The sequence below is a fragment of the Meriones unguiculatus genome, assembly GCF_030254825.1.
Source record: "Meriones unguiculatus strain TT.TT164.6M chromosome 13 unlocalized genomic scaffold, Bangor_MerUng_6.1 Chr13_unordered_Scaffold_45, whole genome shotgun sequence".
In the NCBI taxonomy this organism is placed as follows: Eukaryota; Metazoa; Chordata; class Mammalia; order Rodentia; family Muridae; genus Meriones; species Meriones unguiculatus.
This window is the reverse complement of record NW_026843652.1, coordinates 2540882-2556262: the sequence shown is the minus strand read 5'-3', so window position 1 is coordinate 2556262 and position 15381 is coordinate 2540882. Positions and strand designations below refer to the sequence as shown.

Genomic DNA, 15381 nt, shown 5'->3' with positions numbered 1-15381 from the left:
CACCAGGTAACCTGTTGTGGTTTCAAGCCTGTATATCCCAGGATTCTTTTAAATGCAAATCTCTCTATAAATTTAAATTAGGTCCAATGTTAGGGAAAAGATAGGAACAATAAGGAGCAGGTGCCCCAGAGTTGTGAACATGGCAAATGGCTTGGACACAGAAAGAAAGTGAACTTTGCATCACAGAGGTTCTCCAGTTCTGTCTTTATAACATAAACAGTGTGTGTGTGTGTGTGTGTGTGTGTGTGTGTGTGTGTGTGTGTGTGTTTGTGTATGTGCACATGTAAGTGCTGGTGCACCTGCCCATGTGTGGTCAAGTGAAGACCAGAGGTCTGTGATCTTCCTCTATAATTCTCTACAGCACTTTTCTCAGGCAGGGTCTGTCACTGAATCTTGAAGGTTCTAGTTTGGTTGGAATAAACTGGCAAGCAAGCCCTTAGGATCTACCTGTTCCTATGCACAGCTCTGGAGTCACACATGCATGCTGCTCTGCCTTCTTTTATGTGTATACTGGGGATCCAAACTCAGGCCCTGTTCCCATTGATGGTGCCAGTAACACTTAAAAGATTTGATGTATGAGTTTTTAACAATTTGTTTTACTATTTTATGCATGCATGTATGTATGTGTGTGTGAGTGTGTGTGTGAGTGCATGTACATGTGTGTAGTGTACTCAAAGGACAGAGGAAGGATTTGGATCTGGTAAAGCTGGCAATACAGTTGGTTGTGAGCTGCTGGATATGTAGACAACCAAGCTCCCATCCTCATTCAGAGCTTTCAGCAACTAAAACATCACTCTAGCTTCTGGATGGTTTGATTGATGGATCAGTTGTTTTTGTTTAGAAATAATGCTATAGAAATCCCTTTTCCTTAATTCTTTATACAGTGATAAAGAGGCAAAAAGAAATTTTTCCCTAATAGGACCTTTCTTCTATCTTTCATATTTATATATATTTTTAATTTTTTATTTAACTTTTATTAATTACACTTTATTCATTTTGTATCCCCCCATGTGCCCCTCCCTCCTCCCCTCCCAGCCCCCCTCCCCCCCTTTCTGCATGCATGCCCCTCCCCAAGTCTACTGATAGGGGAGGTCCTCCTCTCCTTCTTTCTGATCTTAGTCTATCAGTTCTCATCAGAAGTGGCTGCATTGTCAGGGTTCTAGGTTATCTCCATGAATAGTCCTTGGTAGAAGTATGAGTCTCTGTGAAGTTCCCTGTGTTCAAATTTTCTTGTTCTGTTGCTCTCCTTGTGGAGTTCCTGGTATCTCCAGCTCTTACTATTTCCCACTTCTTACATAAAATTCCATTCACACTGCCCGACGGTTGGCCATCAGGCTCAGCATCTGCTTTGACAGTCTGCAAGGCAGAGGCTTTCAGAGGCCCTCTGTGGCAGGTTATATTTTATGCTAATGTGGAGTCCTCAACACACCCTTAAACTACAGTACTCAGCACTAAAGGAAGAAAGGAAAACAGCTTGACATGATGAAGGGCAGCTGCAAACAAGGCCTTCAGCGAACTTCACCAAATGACCAAAGACTAAATGAGGTCCAATAAGCTATCTCAAAAGGTAAAGGTGATTGCTGCCAAGCCCAACAACCTGAGTTTGATACCCAGGACCCACAGTGTGGAAGGAGAGAACCAACAGGCTTCCCCAGATAAAACAGTTAGCTAGCCATGGTTTAAGAGAGAGGCCATGCATGGGAAGAGCCTAGATCCCCTCTTCAGAGGAAGCCCATTGGGGCTTCAGTTTCCAAGTGGGTTCTCTGGAAAGGAGTACAGGGGCTGACTCTGATGTGAACTCAATGGCCTGCTCCTTGATCACCTATCCATGGAGGAAGATGATCCAGCGAGCCTTGGTATGACCTGATAGACTAGGGTCAGAGAGAAAGAAAGGAGGTCCTCCCCTATCAGCGGACTATGGAAAGAGCATGGGGGAGAAGAAAGGGGGTGCAGAGACTGGGAGGAGATGAGGGATGGGGCTACAGCAGGAATACAAAGTGAATAAATTATAATGAATAAATATATAAATAAAATTATATTAAAAAAGAGAAGTGGGGACATTGAAGTAAATAGTATCCTGCATAGAAAAATTAACATAAATAAAACCATAGATTTGAGATCAAATCTCAAGAGCAAATCTATGTGCATGTGATAGGTAAAAAGTCATGAGATTTGACACCTAAGAGCACAGTCCATGAGAAGGAAAATGGATAAAAAAAGGCAAAGAGAAGACAGGCTGTACACAACAGCTAATGGGCTCTAGAGGGAGCTGTGTGGTCAAGGAGGTTCTCTGTATTCTGAATGTTTGACACCACAAAAATCAATACCATACAGACATAAAAAAGGACTTGTAAATGGGAAATGTAAATTACTCTAGATGACAAGTGTCTACCTACAACTAGATTACAATGCCATAGTATATTTAAACTTGCTCAACACATTCCTATTAGCAATACTAATACCTAGACCCTGCTTGTACATTATTATGGAAGCCACTTGAATCTGTATTTATTTCATTTTTAAGTAAGTAAAATATAAAGGTTTAAATTATGAAAAGGGGAGGTTGTGGAGATGACTCAACAGTTAAGGGTGCTTCCTGTTCTTCTGGAGGATATAGATTTGGTTCCCAGCACCCCTGTCAGGCAACTCACAACCATCTGCAACAGCAGCTCCAGGGTATGTCATACCTTCTGCTGGCCTCCACAGGAACCTACACACATGGCATTCGCTCACATATCCATACATATGTAACTGTAGGCATAAGGTTGTTGTGTAATTCAAATGCTGACTTCTGTACTCCCGCATATCTGGTTGCCATCCTTGTTCTGAGACTCTCCTGTCTCAGTGCTATATAAACACTGCTCCCAATGGTCCCCTGATATGTCAAGAAAGAAGCTTACAGCTCATTGCTGAACATGGGAGAAAACGGGGTAAGACTTCTACTAGCCAGGGAAGGAGGATTTAGAAAAGGAAGTAGGGGATGCAGTCACAGAATAGGTTGAAGAGACATGAATAGAAGAAGCCAGAACAAGAAAAGCTAAGTGCAAGTACATCTGTGATGTACACTGGGAGGAAGCCAAATTAGCTTAGAGGGTTAGGAATAGATTAATAACTTCTTAGCTATTGCATTGTGAAGCTTATTACTAAACAAATATAAAAGAGCGAATTATTTGTGTCATATCTATATTTAGAGAGAAACTAAGAGTAACAAATACAGCTTTGTAAAATTAACATTAACATATACCCATAAATAAATAAAATAACAAAATAACCATAAATAAAATAACAAAAATGATCATTTAATTTTTTTTAATTAAAAAAAGAAGTTACGTACCCGCCGGTTTGTGAAGGCAGAATAGCATTCTTTCACTAGCACATTCCGGATCATCTCTGTGTCTGTGATGGCAAATAGAGGTGTTGGACCTTCAAACAGCCTATGCAAGGAAAACAGCTGATTAATCCAAAACCAGGCTCTGAAGTGAGAGCTACACACAGACTTTGATTTTAATGGAGCATGACCCTCACTCTGGTTATACAACACACTGTCACAGGAGTTCCCAGGGCAATTTCCAGATTCTGACCTGGGACACAATGAAGTCTTTGTATAATGTAACGTCATTCAAGACACAGTGAGTCATTTAAAGACAAAACAATTCTGAAAGACATAACTAGAAATAAGAGGTGGGAATTTGATAAGTCTAAATGTCCATGTGTGACAGTTGCCTATACCATTTTCTGTGATTTTTTAATAGATAAAATTCTGTGAGGAGCTGGAGAGAAGGTACCACAGTTAAAAGCACATACTTCCCTTTTACAGGATCTTAATTTGGTTCCTAACACTCATATTGGGTAGCTCACAACCCCCTGTAACTAGAGCTCCAGAAAAATCCAGTGTTTCTGGCCTCCAAGTTCATTTGCACTCATGTGCAGAGACACATATGCACATGCATAATTAATAGTAATAAAAAGATATGTTTAAATATAAAATATTAATTAATAATAATTTAAAATAAAATATTACTATTAAATTAATACCAACAAATTCTCAATAAATAATTAATTACTTATTAACATACACTATTAATAAATATAATTATTAATAAATAATTATTTATCTTTATTAATAATTATTTATTTTTATTGATAATTAATTATTTATTTTCTTATTTATTGAGAACATATATTTATATCATATATAAATCTATAATATGAACATATATATAAATATATATGTGTTCATATGTTCATATATGTTCATATAAATGTTCATGTTCATATAAATATATATGTTCATATATATATATGTTCATATATTCATATAAATATATATATGTTCATATGTTCATATATGTTCAGGAGACAACTTCCTGAACAGAATACCAACAGCACAGGCTCTAAGAGCAACAATCAATAAATGGGACCTCATGAAACTGAAAAGTTTCTGTAAAGCAAAGGATAAGGTCATCAAAACAAAACGACTGCCTACAGATTGGGAAAGAATCTTCACTAACCCTTTATCTGACAGAGGACTAATATCCAGTATATACAAAGAACTAAAGAAGCTGAAAAGCAGCAATCCAAGTAATCCAATTAAAAAATGGGGAACAGAGCTAAACAGAGAATTCTCGACAGAGGAATATCGAATGGCAGAAAAACACTTAAAGAAATGCTCATCCTCATTAGCCATCAGGGAAATGCAAATCAAAACGACCCTGAGATATCACCTTACACCCATCAGAATGGCCAAGATGAAAAACTCAAGCGATAACACATGCTGGAGAGGTTGTGGAGAAAGGGGCACCCTCCTCCACTGCTGGTGGGAATGTAAACTGGTACAACCACTCTGGAAAGCTATCTGGCGCTTTCTAAGACAAATAGGAATAGTGCTTCCTCCAGACCCAGCTATACCACTGCTAGGTATATACCCAAAGTTTGTTCAAGTACACAAAAGGACACTTGCTCAACCATGTTTATAGCAGCTCTATTTGTAATAGCCAGAACCTGGAAACAACCCAGATGTCCATCAACAGTGGAATGGGTATAGAAATTGTGGTATTTTTATACAATGGAATACTACTCAGCAATCAAAAAGGAGGAAATCATGAAATTTGCAGGCAAATGGTGGGATCTAGAAAAGATCATTCTGAGTGAAATATCCCAGAAGGAGAAAGACAAACATGGGATATACTCACTTATATAGACCTATAAGATATGATAAACATAATGAAATCTATACACCTAAAAAAGATAATCAATTGAGCGGACATGGGGTAAGATGATCAATCCTCGTTTAGAAAGACAGATGAGATGTGCATTGAACGTATGACAGGAATCTACTGAGCGCATCTGAAAGACTCTAACTAGCAGTGTTTTCAAAGCAAAGACTCATGACCAAACCTTTGGCAGAGTACAGGGAATCATAAGAAAGCAGGGGAGTTAGTCTGATGGGGAAAGGATAGGAGCTCCACAAGGACCAAATATATCTGGGCACAGGGTCTTTTCTGAGACTGACATTCAACCAAGGACCATGTATGGATATAACCTAGAACCTCCACTCAGATGTAGCCTGTGGTAGCTCAGTAACCAATTGGTTTCCCAAAGTGAGGGGAACAGGGACTATTTCTAACAGGAACTCAATGACTGGCTCTTTGGTCTCCCCACCCCTGAAGGGAGGAGCAGTCCTGTTAGGCCACAGAGGAGGGCTTTGTAGCCAGTCCTGAAGATACCTGATAAAACAGGATCAGATGAATGGGGAGGAGGTCCCCCTTATCAGTGGACTTGGAAAGGGGCACGGTGGAGATGAGGGAGAGAGGGAGGGACTGGGAGGGAATGAGGGATCGGGACACGGCTGGGATACAGAGTTAATAAAATGTAATTGATAAAAAAAATTTAAAAAAGTGGAAAAAAAAAGAAAACATATATTTATATCATATATAAATCTATAATATGAACATATATAAATATACATTTATATTAATTTTTAATATCTTCATTAACAATTATTTATTTTTATTAATAATTCAGCAACATTTTATTAATAATTAATTGTTTAGTTTATTATTTATTAATATTATATTAATAAACATGATTATTAATGAATAAGTAATACCTATAATTAATTATTTATTAATGTATTATTGAAATATAATTATTAATGAATAATTGATAAATATTAATATTAAAATGATATTAATGTTAAATATTAATATTAATATTCCTCCATTGCTCGTGGGAGTGTAAACTTGTACATTCATTTTGGAAAGTAATCTGGAGGTTTCTCAAAAAATCATGAATAGCTCTATCTGAAGATCCAGGTATACCACTCCTAGGTAGATACCCAAAACATGCTCTACTATTCAGTCAGGACATCTGTTCAACTATGATCATAGCAGATTTATTCTTAATAGCGAGAATCTGGAGACAACCCAGATATCTCTCAAGTGAAGAATGGATAAAGAAACTGTGGTACATTTACACAATAGAGTACTGTTTGGCTATTAAAAACAAGGGTATTATGGAATTTGCAGGCAAAATGTAGAACTAGAAAAGGTCACCCTGAGTGAAGTAACTGAGAAGCAGAAAGACACTCATGGTGTGTACTCAATTATAAGTGGATATTAGCCATATAGTACAGCATAACCATACCACAATTCAGAGACCCAAAGGAGATAAGTAACAGGGAGGACCCAAAGAAGGGTGCTTAAATCACACTCAGAAGGAAATAGAAGAGATATCAGAAGTGGTTGAAGAAAAGGAACAAGGTAGGAGAGGGAGCATAGAGAGAAATGAAAGCGGAGATCAGACCTTGGGAGAGCAGAAGCAGGAGGACAGAGAGAAAATAAACAGAGTGGGGACATCTCTTTGACAAGCAGGAGACCTATGACAACCTAGTGGCTTCTGGGAGGATATGGGGATGATCTGGCTGAGACACCTAGTAGCAGGTGTTATGGAGACTGAAGAGGACATCCTCTTACTATATAGGACCCCTTGTAGAAAGGGGAACACCAAGTAACCCACAAAAACGTTGACTCCAAATTTACTCTACCTACAAGATGTGCAAGGATAAAGATAGAGCAGAGATTGAGGGAATCTACAACCAATGCCTGGAACTATCAATGATACTCTGCTGTGATCACAAATAAGTGCCCAGCATAGCTGTCTCTGAGAGTCTCCGCCCAGCAGCAGATAGAAACAGATGCTGAGACTCACAGCTAAGCCCTGGGTAAGGCATAGGGAGTCTTGTAGAAAAGTGGGGTGTGTGTGTGCAGAGATAGAAGTATCTGGAGAGGACAGGAACTCCACAAGAAGACCAAGAGAGCCAGTTAAACAGAGCCCAGAGCATCTGTGGAGACTGAAGCACCAATGAAAGACCATGCATAACTAGGCACCCTATGCAAATATAGCGAAGGCATCATGTGGGTTTCCTAGTAAGGGAGTAATTCCTGTCTATGGATTATATTGCCTGCTTTTTGATCACTTCTGTTTGGTGGGGCTGTCTCAACAGGCCACAGGGGAAGAGAATGAGCTCAGTCCTTATGAAACTTGATGTGCTAGCGAGGGTTGGTAGGGGGCACTCCTTTACTGAAGAGTAGGGTAGGGGAATGGGGTGGGGAAAGGAGGAAGAGTGGGATCAGGAGTAGGGAAGGGAAAGGCTACAATTGGGATGTAAAAAGAAGAAATTAGTTAATTAATTAAAATAAATAAATGAAAAAAATTAATGACGCACCTACATCAAATTCTCCAAGGCTCATATAATGTTTGGAAGACAAGGCAGAAAGAACATGAGAGTGAGGAAGTAGAGAGGAGAGCAGCCAAATGCTGACTTCTATACTCTTGAACTCACTGAAGCTGGGGTTACTCCACAAGGGCTGTGGATGATTTTTCTGTCTTCATTCTAGCAGGAAGTATAAGGTCCTGACACTGCCTGAGTATTGACACACAGCTAGTTCCTGGAGGGAAAGCACAATGGCCCAGTGATACAGGCGCCTGATGAGGTCCATTCAGTCCCTGGAATCTACATGCTGGAATGAGGGAACTGACTGTCACGGTTGCCATTTGACCTTTACGTGTATACCACAGAACACGTGTCACATTGACGAATAAATCTGTATAATAAAAAACATCGAAAAGAAAATAGTTGCTGAGGGAAGACAAGGTATCATCTTCAGTGATGGACCATTGGTGAGTTGCTCATGGTCATGTAAATAACCTCTCACTCACTCATGATTCTGTAAGTCCAATTAAATTCACTGGTATGCACACACACACACAAAAAAAAACTATTTTTTTTAAATAAGCAAAATGTTTGCTATAAAAACCATAGTAGGTCCAGGCATGGTGGCACATGTCTCTAATCTCAGCACTTAGAAGGGTGACTCTGACTGATCTCCAAACTCAAGGAAAGCCTAGTCTACATAGTGAGTTTCAGGATAGTCAGGGCTACATAAAGAGATCTTTGTTGTGGTTAGTCTAAAAATATTTATTAACCCACTATCACAGTCAATAAAAGACACAGACAACTGATAGATTTTAGAATAGCCTTATATCACCTGGGGCAAAGTAGATAGTAACCTTCTAAACAACCTTTACTTCCAAGCCTCAACCCAGGCTGCCTTCCACCCATGATTCCATAAACACTTGCATATTCTCTCATTTGTATCATTTCTTCCATCCATACCAACATGTGCTTCTTTAAAGCTAAGCCGTGATAGCTCTCTGCTTTCTTCCTCTACCTCTTCCAGTACCTGTCTTTCTACCCAACATACTTCTGTGCCCGAAGCCCAAGAACCTTAGCTCATCTACCTCTTTCTTCCCTGCCTGGGTATAGGCATACTAATCATCCAGTAATAGATAATTGAAGAATATTCCTTAACATCCCATGGTTACAGGAGATAGTTAAACATTATAACAATGTCCATGGCAGGGCAGTAACCAGATCTCAAGGCACTGAAATAGCATTTGAATACATAACACATGACTAGTTCCCAACAGACACTGTTAGATAGATAGATAGATAGATAGATAGATAGATAGATAGATAGATAGATAGATAGATAGATAGACAGATAGATGATAGATAAATTATTAGGTCAGAGAAAAATGAAAAATCACTATCAATTGCCAACAAGCAATAATATTGCAAGGAGAAGTTCATACAGAGCCATTGGACAGACAGCAAAGCCTGCAGTTTGCATTGAATGATATGGTCTTTATGGACTATATCAACTTAGTAGAGCCCTATGTTCAGACCTGTGGTTCCTAAGAATGGATAAGAAGAGATGAAGAGGCAGGTAGAGCCAGAGCCTCTTCCCACAGGTTTGTGTCTCACAGCATGATGACATTTGCTCCAAGGCTCTCACTAAACTTCCAGCATCAATGACAGAAAACAACTGCTGCTACTCGCTTTGCTGCTTTGTAGAAAGAACCATTAATGCCAGAGATTCGAGAAAGAAAGGTGTGGTTTTAAATACATTGTCTCTCCAAAGTCGGTTTAATTCAACAGGACACAATGATGTACAGCCATAAAAATCCTAGCTGGTGCTGATGAGATTGGTCAACAGATAAAAAGCAGTTGTACCATGTCAGATGGACTGAGTTAAATCACCTGAAGGTACAAAAATTACTTCCACAATTGTCATCTGATCTACATATGTGCCTGATGGCATATGTCCCCCTTGGTTTGAAGTAAAATATCACAACAAAGTCTCTAACATGTTTTTTGAAAGCAATAATGGGATGACACAGATAAGGCCTTGGCAAATGATTTATGCTCTAGCATTAAAAAAATAAAACTTCTGCACATGTAAAGTCAACAATAAAGTGAAAGTGTGGGCTTCTAAAGAGAAGTGAGTGGATGTGGCAAGGAGATAGTATTACAAATTTTCAGAGCACTGAATGTATTTCATGTAATGAAAATTCATTACATTCAGAAAATGTAATGAAATTTCAGAAGAGGTTAGGACACTGGATAAAACACCAAAACCAGATAAAAAACAGTGTGCAATGTTCTCAAGTTAATTAGAACTATAAGCAGTGACATTTAATGACGGACATGTGAAAGTACCTTCACAAAAGAGATGTCCATTACTACAGTTCTGGGCTGGTATTGTCCTTGCATAAGTATGGCATTTTCTCCTAAAAAGAGTTGACTTGATGGAACTTTCCAGAATACTCACCCCCATATTTTTCCATACTTTTTATAGCATTCCGCATCATATTTCCAAATACCCTGGAAAGACAAACAGTATGAAATCCATTATTGTCCTGTATGCACTAACTCTTGTGCAGCCAGAGCACAAAAACCTCAAAGCCCATGAAATCAGGTTTATTGTCTCTGACAGAGAAAAGTTCTTCTTCAGAGATGATTGAAGTATCACCAGCAAGATGTCTCAGTGGGAAAACACAGTGATAGAGCAGCACATCTTTCTGCAGCCTCTGCATGCACACTCATAGACACAGTTACCTACACAGACACAAGATACATACAATACACACATGGACATAAATTCGATGGTGATGATGATGAAAATGATAATGAAATTGTTTAAAGAATGTACAAGATAAGTGTAGAACCTTAAGAAGAAACCTGAGCCAACAGCAACACAAGCTTTGCCACATGTCCTTTTGATGTGAGTTCAGGAACATCTATCTGGGACAATGACCATGGAGCAGGTAAGTCACAAATTGTCCACCTAGAATTAAAGTCTACATGGTATATACTCACTTATAAGTGCATATTACACATATAATGTAGGATAATCATACTAAAGTCTGTACAACTAAGGAAGCTAATCAAGAAGGATGACCCTGTATATGATGCTCAATTTTCATTCAGAAAGGCAAATAGGATAGACATCAGAAGATGGGGAAACAGGGAATATGACAGGAGCCTACCCCAGAGGGCCTCTGAGATACGCTACCCAGCAGGGTATCAAAGCATATGCTGAGAATCATAGCCAAATTTTGGGCAGAGCGCAGGGAATCTTAGGAAAGAAGGGGGAGATACAAAGACATGGAGGGGCCAGGAGCTCCACAAGGAGAGCAACAGAACCAAAAAATCTGGGGTCTTTTGTGAGACTGACTCCAAACAAGGACCATGCATGGACATAACCTATTACCCCTGTGCAGATGTAGCCCATGGCAGCTCAGTGTCCTAGAGGGTTCCCCAGTAATAAGAAGAGAGAGTGTCTCTGACATGAACTCATGGGCTGGCTCTTTGATCACTGCCTCCTGAGGGGGAGGCAGCCTATGAGGCCACAGAAGAAGACAATGAAGCCAGTCCTGATGTGACCTGATAGAATAGGGTCAGATGGAAAGGGAGGAGGACCTCCCCTATCATTGGACTGGGATAGGGGCATAGGAGAAGAAGAGGGAGGGAGGGTGGGATTGGGAGGAAATGGGAGAGAGGGCTACAGCTGGGATATAAAGTGAATAAACTGCAATTATTAAAAATAAATTAAAAATTAATAAAAGTCTGCACGGAACATTGAATTTTCATTAATTTCCCATTAATTTTGTTTAATCATTCTTTCTCTAGTGGTTTTGCCTTTAATGAATCTTTAAAAGGAATAGGAGAAAAAGATTTCACTTTATAGTTAAGTATTTGAGGTGACTGACAGCCATCATCCTGTCTCAGATATTCGCAACTCAGACTCATGCATAGGATTCTGCCGTTAAAGAAAGAGAAGCAAGAAAATTTGAACACAGGGAACTTCCCAGAGACGCATACTCCAACCAAGGACTATTCATGGAGATAACCTAGACCCCCTGCACAGATGTAGCCCATGGCAGTTCAGTGTCCAAGTGGGTTACATAGTAATGGGAAGAGGGACTGCCTCTGACATAATCTGATTGGCCTGCTCTTTGATCACCTCCCCCTGAGGGGGAAGCAGCCTTACCAGGCCATAGTAGAGGAAAATGCAGCCACTTTTGGTGTGAACTGATAGACTAAGATCAGAAAGGAGAGGAGACCCTCCCCTATCAGTGGACTTGGGGAGTGGCATGCATGCAGAAAGAGGAGGGAGGGTGGGATCGGGAGGGGAGGAGGGAGGGGCCTATGGGGGGATACAAAATGAATAAAGTGTAATTAATAAAAAATTTAAAAAAAAGAAAGAAAAGCAGCTGTAGTTAAATTTCACAGGCAGGGCACGTTGCCTAGCACACTTAAGATCCTGGATATCATTCTCAGGACTGCAAAAACAAAACAGAAGCTAAAATTTTGTCATTGGAAGCTGGAGATATGGCTCAGCAGTTAAAAGCAGTTAAAAGAGGGTATGTGTTCCCAGTACTGATTTCCAGATTCTTACATGCATCTCTAACTCTGGCTCCAGGGAACAAAGCACCCTTTTATGTCTCCTGTAAGTACTGCACTCACATGCACAAACCTGCACACAGCCAAACACAGATACACAAAAAAATCTTCTTACTATAGGAAGCAATCATTACCCAGAACCCATAGTGAAGCAAAATATTCTAGTTACTTTGGTTCTCAAGAAGATCCCAAGCATGCCATGAATAGTAAATGCTGGGGCTAGAACCATAGAAATAAGTTCAGAGGTTCAATGACTATGCAGAAAACTCCAGTATATGAAAAATTCCCCAAAAGTGTGTATATTGGCCTGTTATAAGTGGATGCTTCAGAAATAGTCAACCAAAAGAAAAAAATTGTTGAACATAAGCCCTGGTACAAAGAGGAGATTTTAAATCTAGTGCATACTTCTGTGTCCTAGAAGTTGAAAACCCTTTCAAGATTTTTTCCAAATAAGTGCAATAGTACCTTCTCAGAATCTACACTGGGTAAAAAACAAACTCTTCTTTGATTGTTCACAAAGTCAGAATATCAAGACTGAATGAGCTGGAGATCCTGGCATTTCTGATGTAGAAGTTTCAGGGTTTTTTGAAAATTCAGATGTGTCATGTGATGTTTTGCTACAGGCTGTCTTGTGAGACGGCATGTGATGTCTTGCTACAAACTGTCTCATGCAAGGGGCATGACTGTCCACCTGAAAACACCTGTGTGTGAACTCTGAGGAGAGGAGATATATAAAAGCCCACAGACAGTGAGATAACATTCTTTGGATCTACAGCACTTTGCTGGTCTTCTGTCTTCAACACTTGACTTCCCAGAGACAAACATTCCAGAGAACTTCCTGGGGAAATCCAAATGAGGCTTGCAGCTCTCACTGACTTGCTATGGTCTTCTGAATCATGCTGATCTGTGTTGTAGTTTGGTGTTGGCCTTTGGACTGGACTGCTGGGTTCAGGTCAATGAAGAGTGGACTTGTTCCAAGGAAATACTTCTAAAATGTCTACAACCCCTTATTACTAATAACCTTCTTTTCTTTTCCTACCTCTGGTCAGTGGGTGGAAGAGAGCCAGAAGTGTTGAAGAACCTTAAATAAAGTAGGTTTGTTGAAAAATCTAAGCCTAAACACTTCACTTACTGTGAATTTGAGTCTCAATAAATAGGGCCAGAGAGATAGCTCCAAATGAGAAGTACTTGACACCAAGCCTGATAACCTGAGTTCTGTCCCTAGGACTAAGATGCCTGCACACACAGTATAATAACCATTCTCTCTCTCTCTCTCTCTCTCTCTCTCTCTCTCTCTCTCTCTCTCTCTCTCTCTCACACACACACACACACAGACACACACACTCACATTGTTAATTTGGCAATAGAGCCCTAGGAGACACACAGAAATTCTCTAGAACTATGAGAACACAGAGTATGAAGGCCTGAAGTCTCAAAGTTTTCTCTCAAAGAGCACTTATTAGAATGAGCCATAATTGGCAATCAAGAGAAACCATATGAAAAGCTCAATCAATACCCACCTTGTAGTAATTCAGTACAGTTCCTAAAAAGGGCAGAGGTGTGGGCCCAGGAATTCCCCGTTTCTTAAAAACTCCATGTGTACGAGTCCCAAACCTATAAGGAGAAAGAGAGAGTCTTGTAACCACACACAAGAGAAACATGACCATAACCAAAACAATAAAACAAATCAACAACATGGCTGCCCCTCCAGTTTCCAGAGAGTTTAGGAAATGGTGAAGGAACCTGTGTGCATGGCATCACACTGTTCATTTCTGTGCCTACTGAGTTCTGGTGGATCTAGGGTTAACACAAAAGTCAATCAGGCCATATCAGGTGTAAACCTTATCAGTAAACCTCACCAAGAGGGAATAGAAGAAGGGTAGAGGTGGGGGTAAAGGTACCCAGAATATCTGCATAACATCAGTATGAACTTTGAGATTTAATATCACTGGAGCTATTGTTCAGTAGTAAAGGCATTGCCTACTAGATATAGGCTCTGGCTTGATTCCCCATACCACCAAAAACTTAAAATGCAAAATTAATTCAGTTGTCATTTCATTTGGGACCTTCAAGATGATGATACCACAGGTAGAGACACTGGCTGCCAGTACTGATAATCTGAGTTGGATATCCAGGATTCACACAACATGAGGGAACTGAGTCTGCAAAGTTGTCCTCTGAACTACGCATGTACACACACACACACACACACACACACATACACACATACACACACACACACACACACACACACACACACACTGTAATAGTGATGCCCCTAACCAAAATGAATAAAAACACAAAATTTTATAATGTTTATACAAGACTTCATTTCAACTTCTGCTATTACTTTTTAAATTTTTATTCTAGTGCCGGTGGAGGGTGTTGGATACCCTGGAACTACAGTTAGTGGTGACAGCCAGCTCCTTGTTGATGTTCAGACCTGGGTCCTCTAAAACAACAGCCAGTACTCTTAGTCACTGAGTCATTGTCTTTCCAGCCCCAGCTTCCAAAACCAGTTGTGACCTTCCATACAAAATAGGTCTGAGTATTACCCCAATCACAAGGACATGGTCTGGGGAGGAACTTTGGAGGTTACTCACCAGTAGAGGAGCATGAGACTGATTGCCAGGAGGACCCAGGTTTCCGGGGAGAAAGCTGAAATCAGATCCATCTTTGCTTGTCTGTCAGCAAATTACTCCTATGTGCTCTCCCTCCTGCTTTGCATGCTACCTTTTGCAGGGCTTCCTTTCTGCCCAACTGTGCTGTAGTGAGCACAGCCTGCAATGTTATATAATGGGAAGATGGGGTGGGGCAGGGCTCCAACCAGTAGATGGCTCAGCTTTGTTTCATCTGGACTTTGGTATCCTCTCCAACTTGAATGTTTGTAAAAGTTTATTCACAGCCTATTTTGACCTCCTTTGAGTTCATATTCTGTGCAGCAATCAATAAACAACCGTGCCATGTAAGTGAGACCAAATGCTCTTCCATTCCATAAAAATTCAACCAAATTTATTGATATGAAATCCTTTTCACCAAGGCTCTCCTCATCCAAGAATACCTGAAATAAA

The 15381-nt window shown here is 39.9% G+C and overlaps 1 protein-coding gene across 2 annotated transcripts in view; it reads right to left on the bottom strand.

The window, feature by feature from the left end:
- The window catches only part of LOC110544068 (cytochrome P450 3A1-like), a 32842-nt gene extending 17758 nt beyond the window's left edge, over positions 1–15084 (bottom strand). For both annotated transcript variants that reach the window (XM_060376548.1, XM_060376549.1), the window contains exons 1-4: positions 14914–15084; positions 13831–13924; positions 10176–10228; positions 3335–3434 (exon numbers count right to left, since the gene is read on the bottom strand). In XM_060376548.1, coding sequence (XP_060232531.1) covers positions 3335–3434; positions 10176–10228; positions 13831–13924; positions 14914–14984 — 318 coding nt within the window. In that variant the 5' untranslated portion in view covers positions 14985–15084. The remainder of the gene's footprint in view (positions 1–3334; positions 3435–10175; positions 10229–13830; positions 13925–14913) is intronic.
- Positions 15085–15381: the final 297 nt, after the last annotated feature.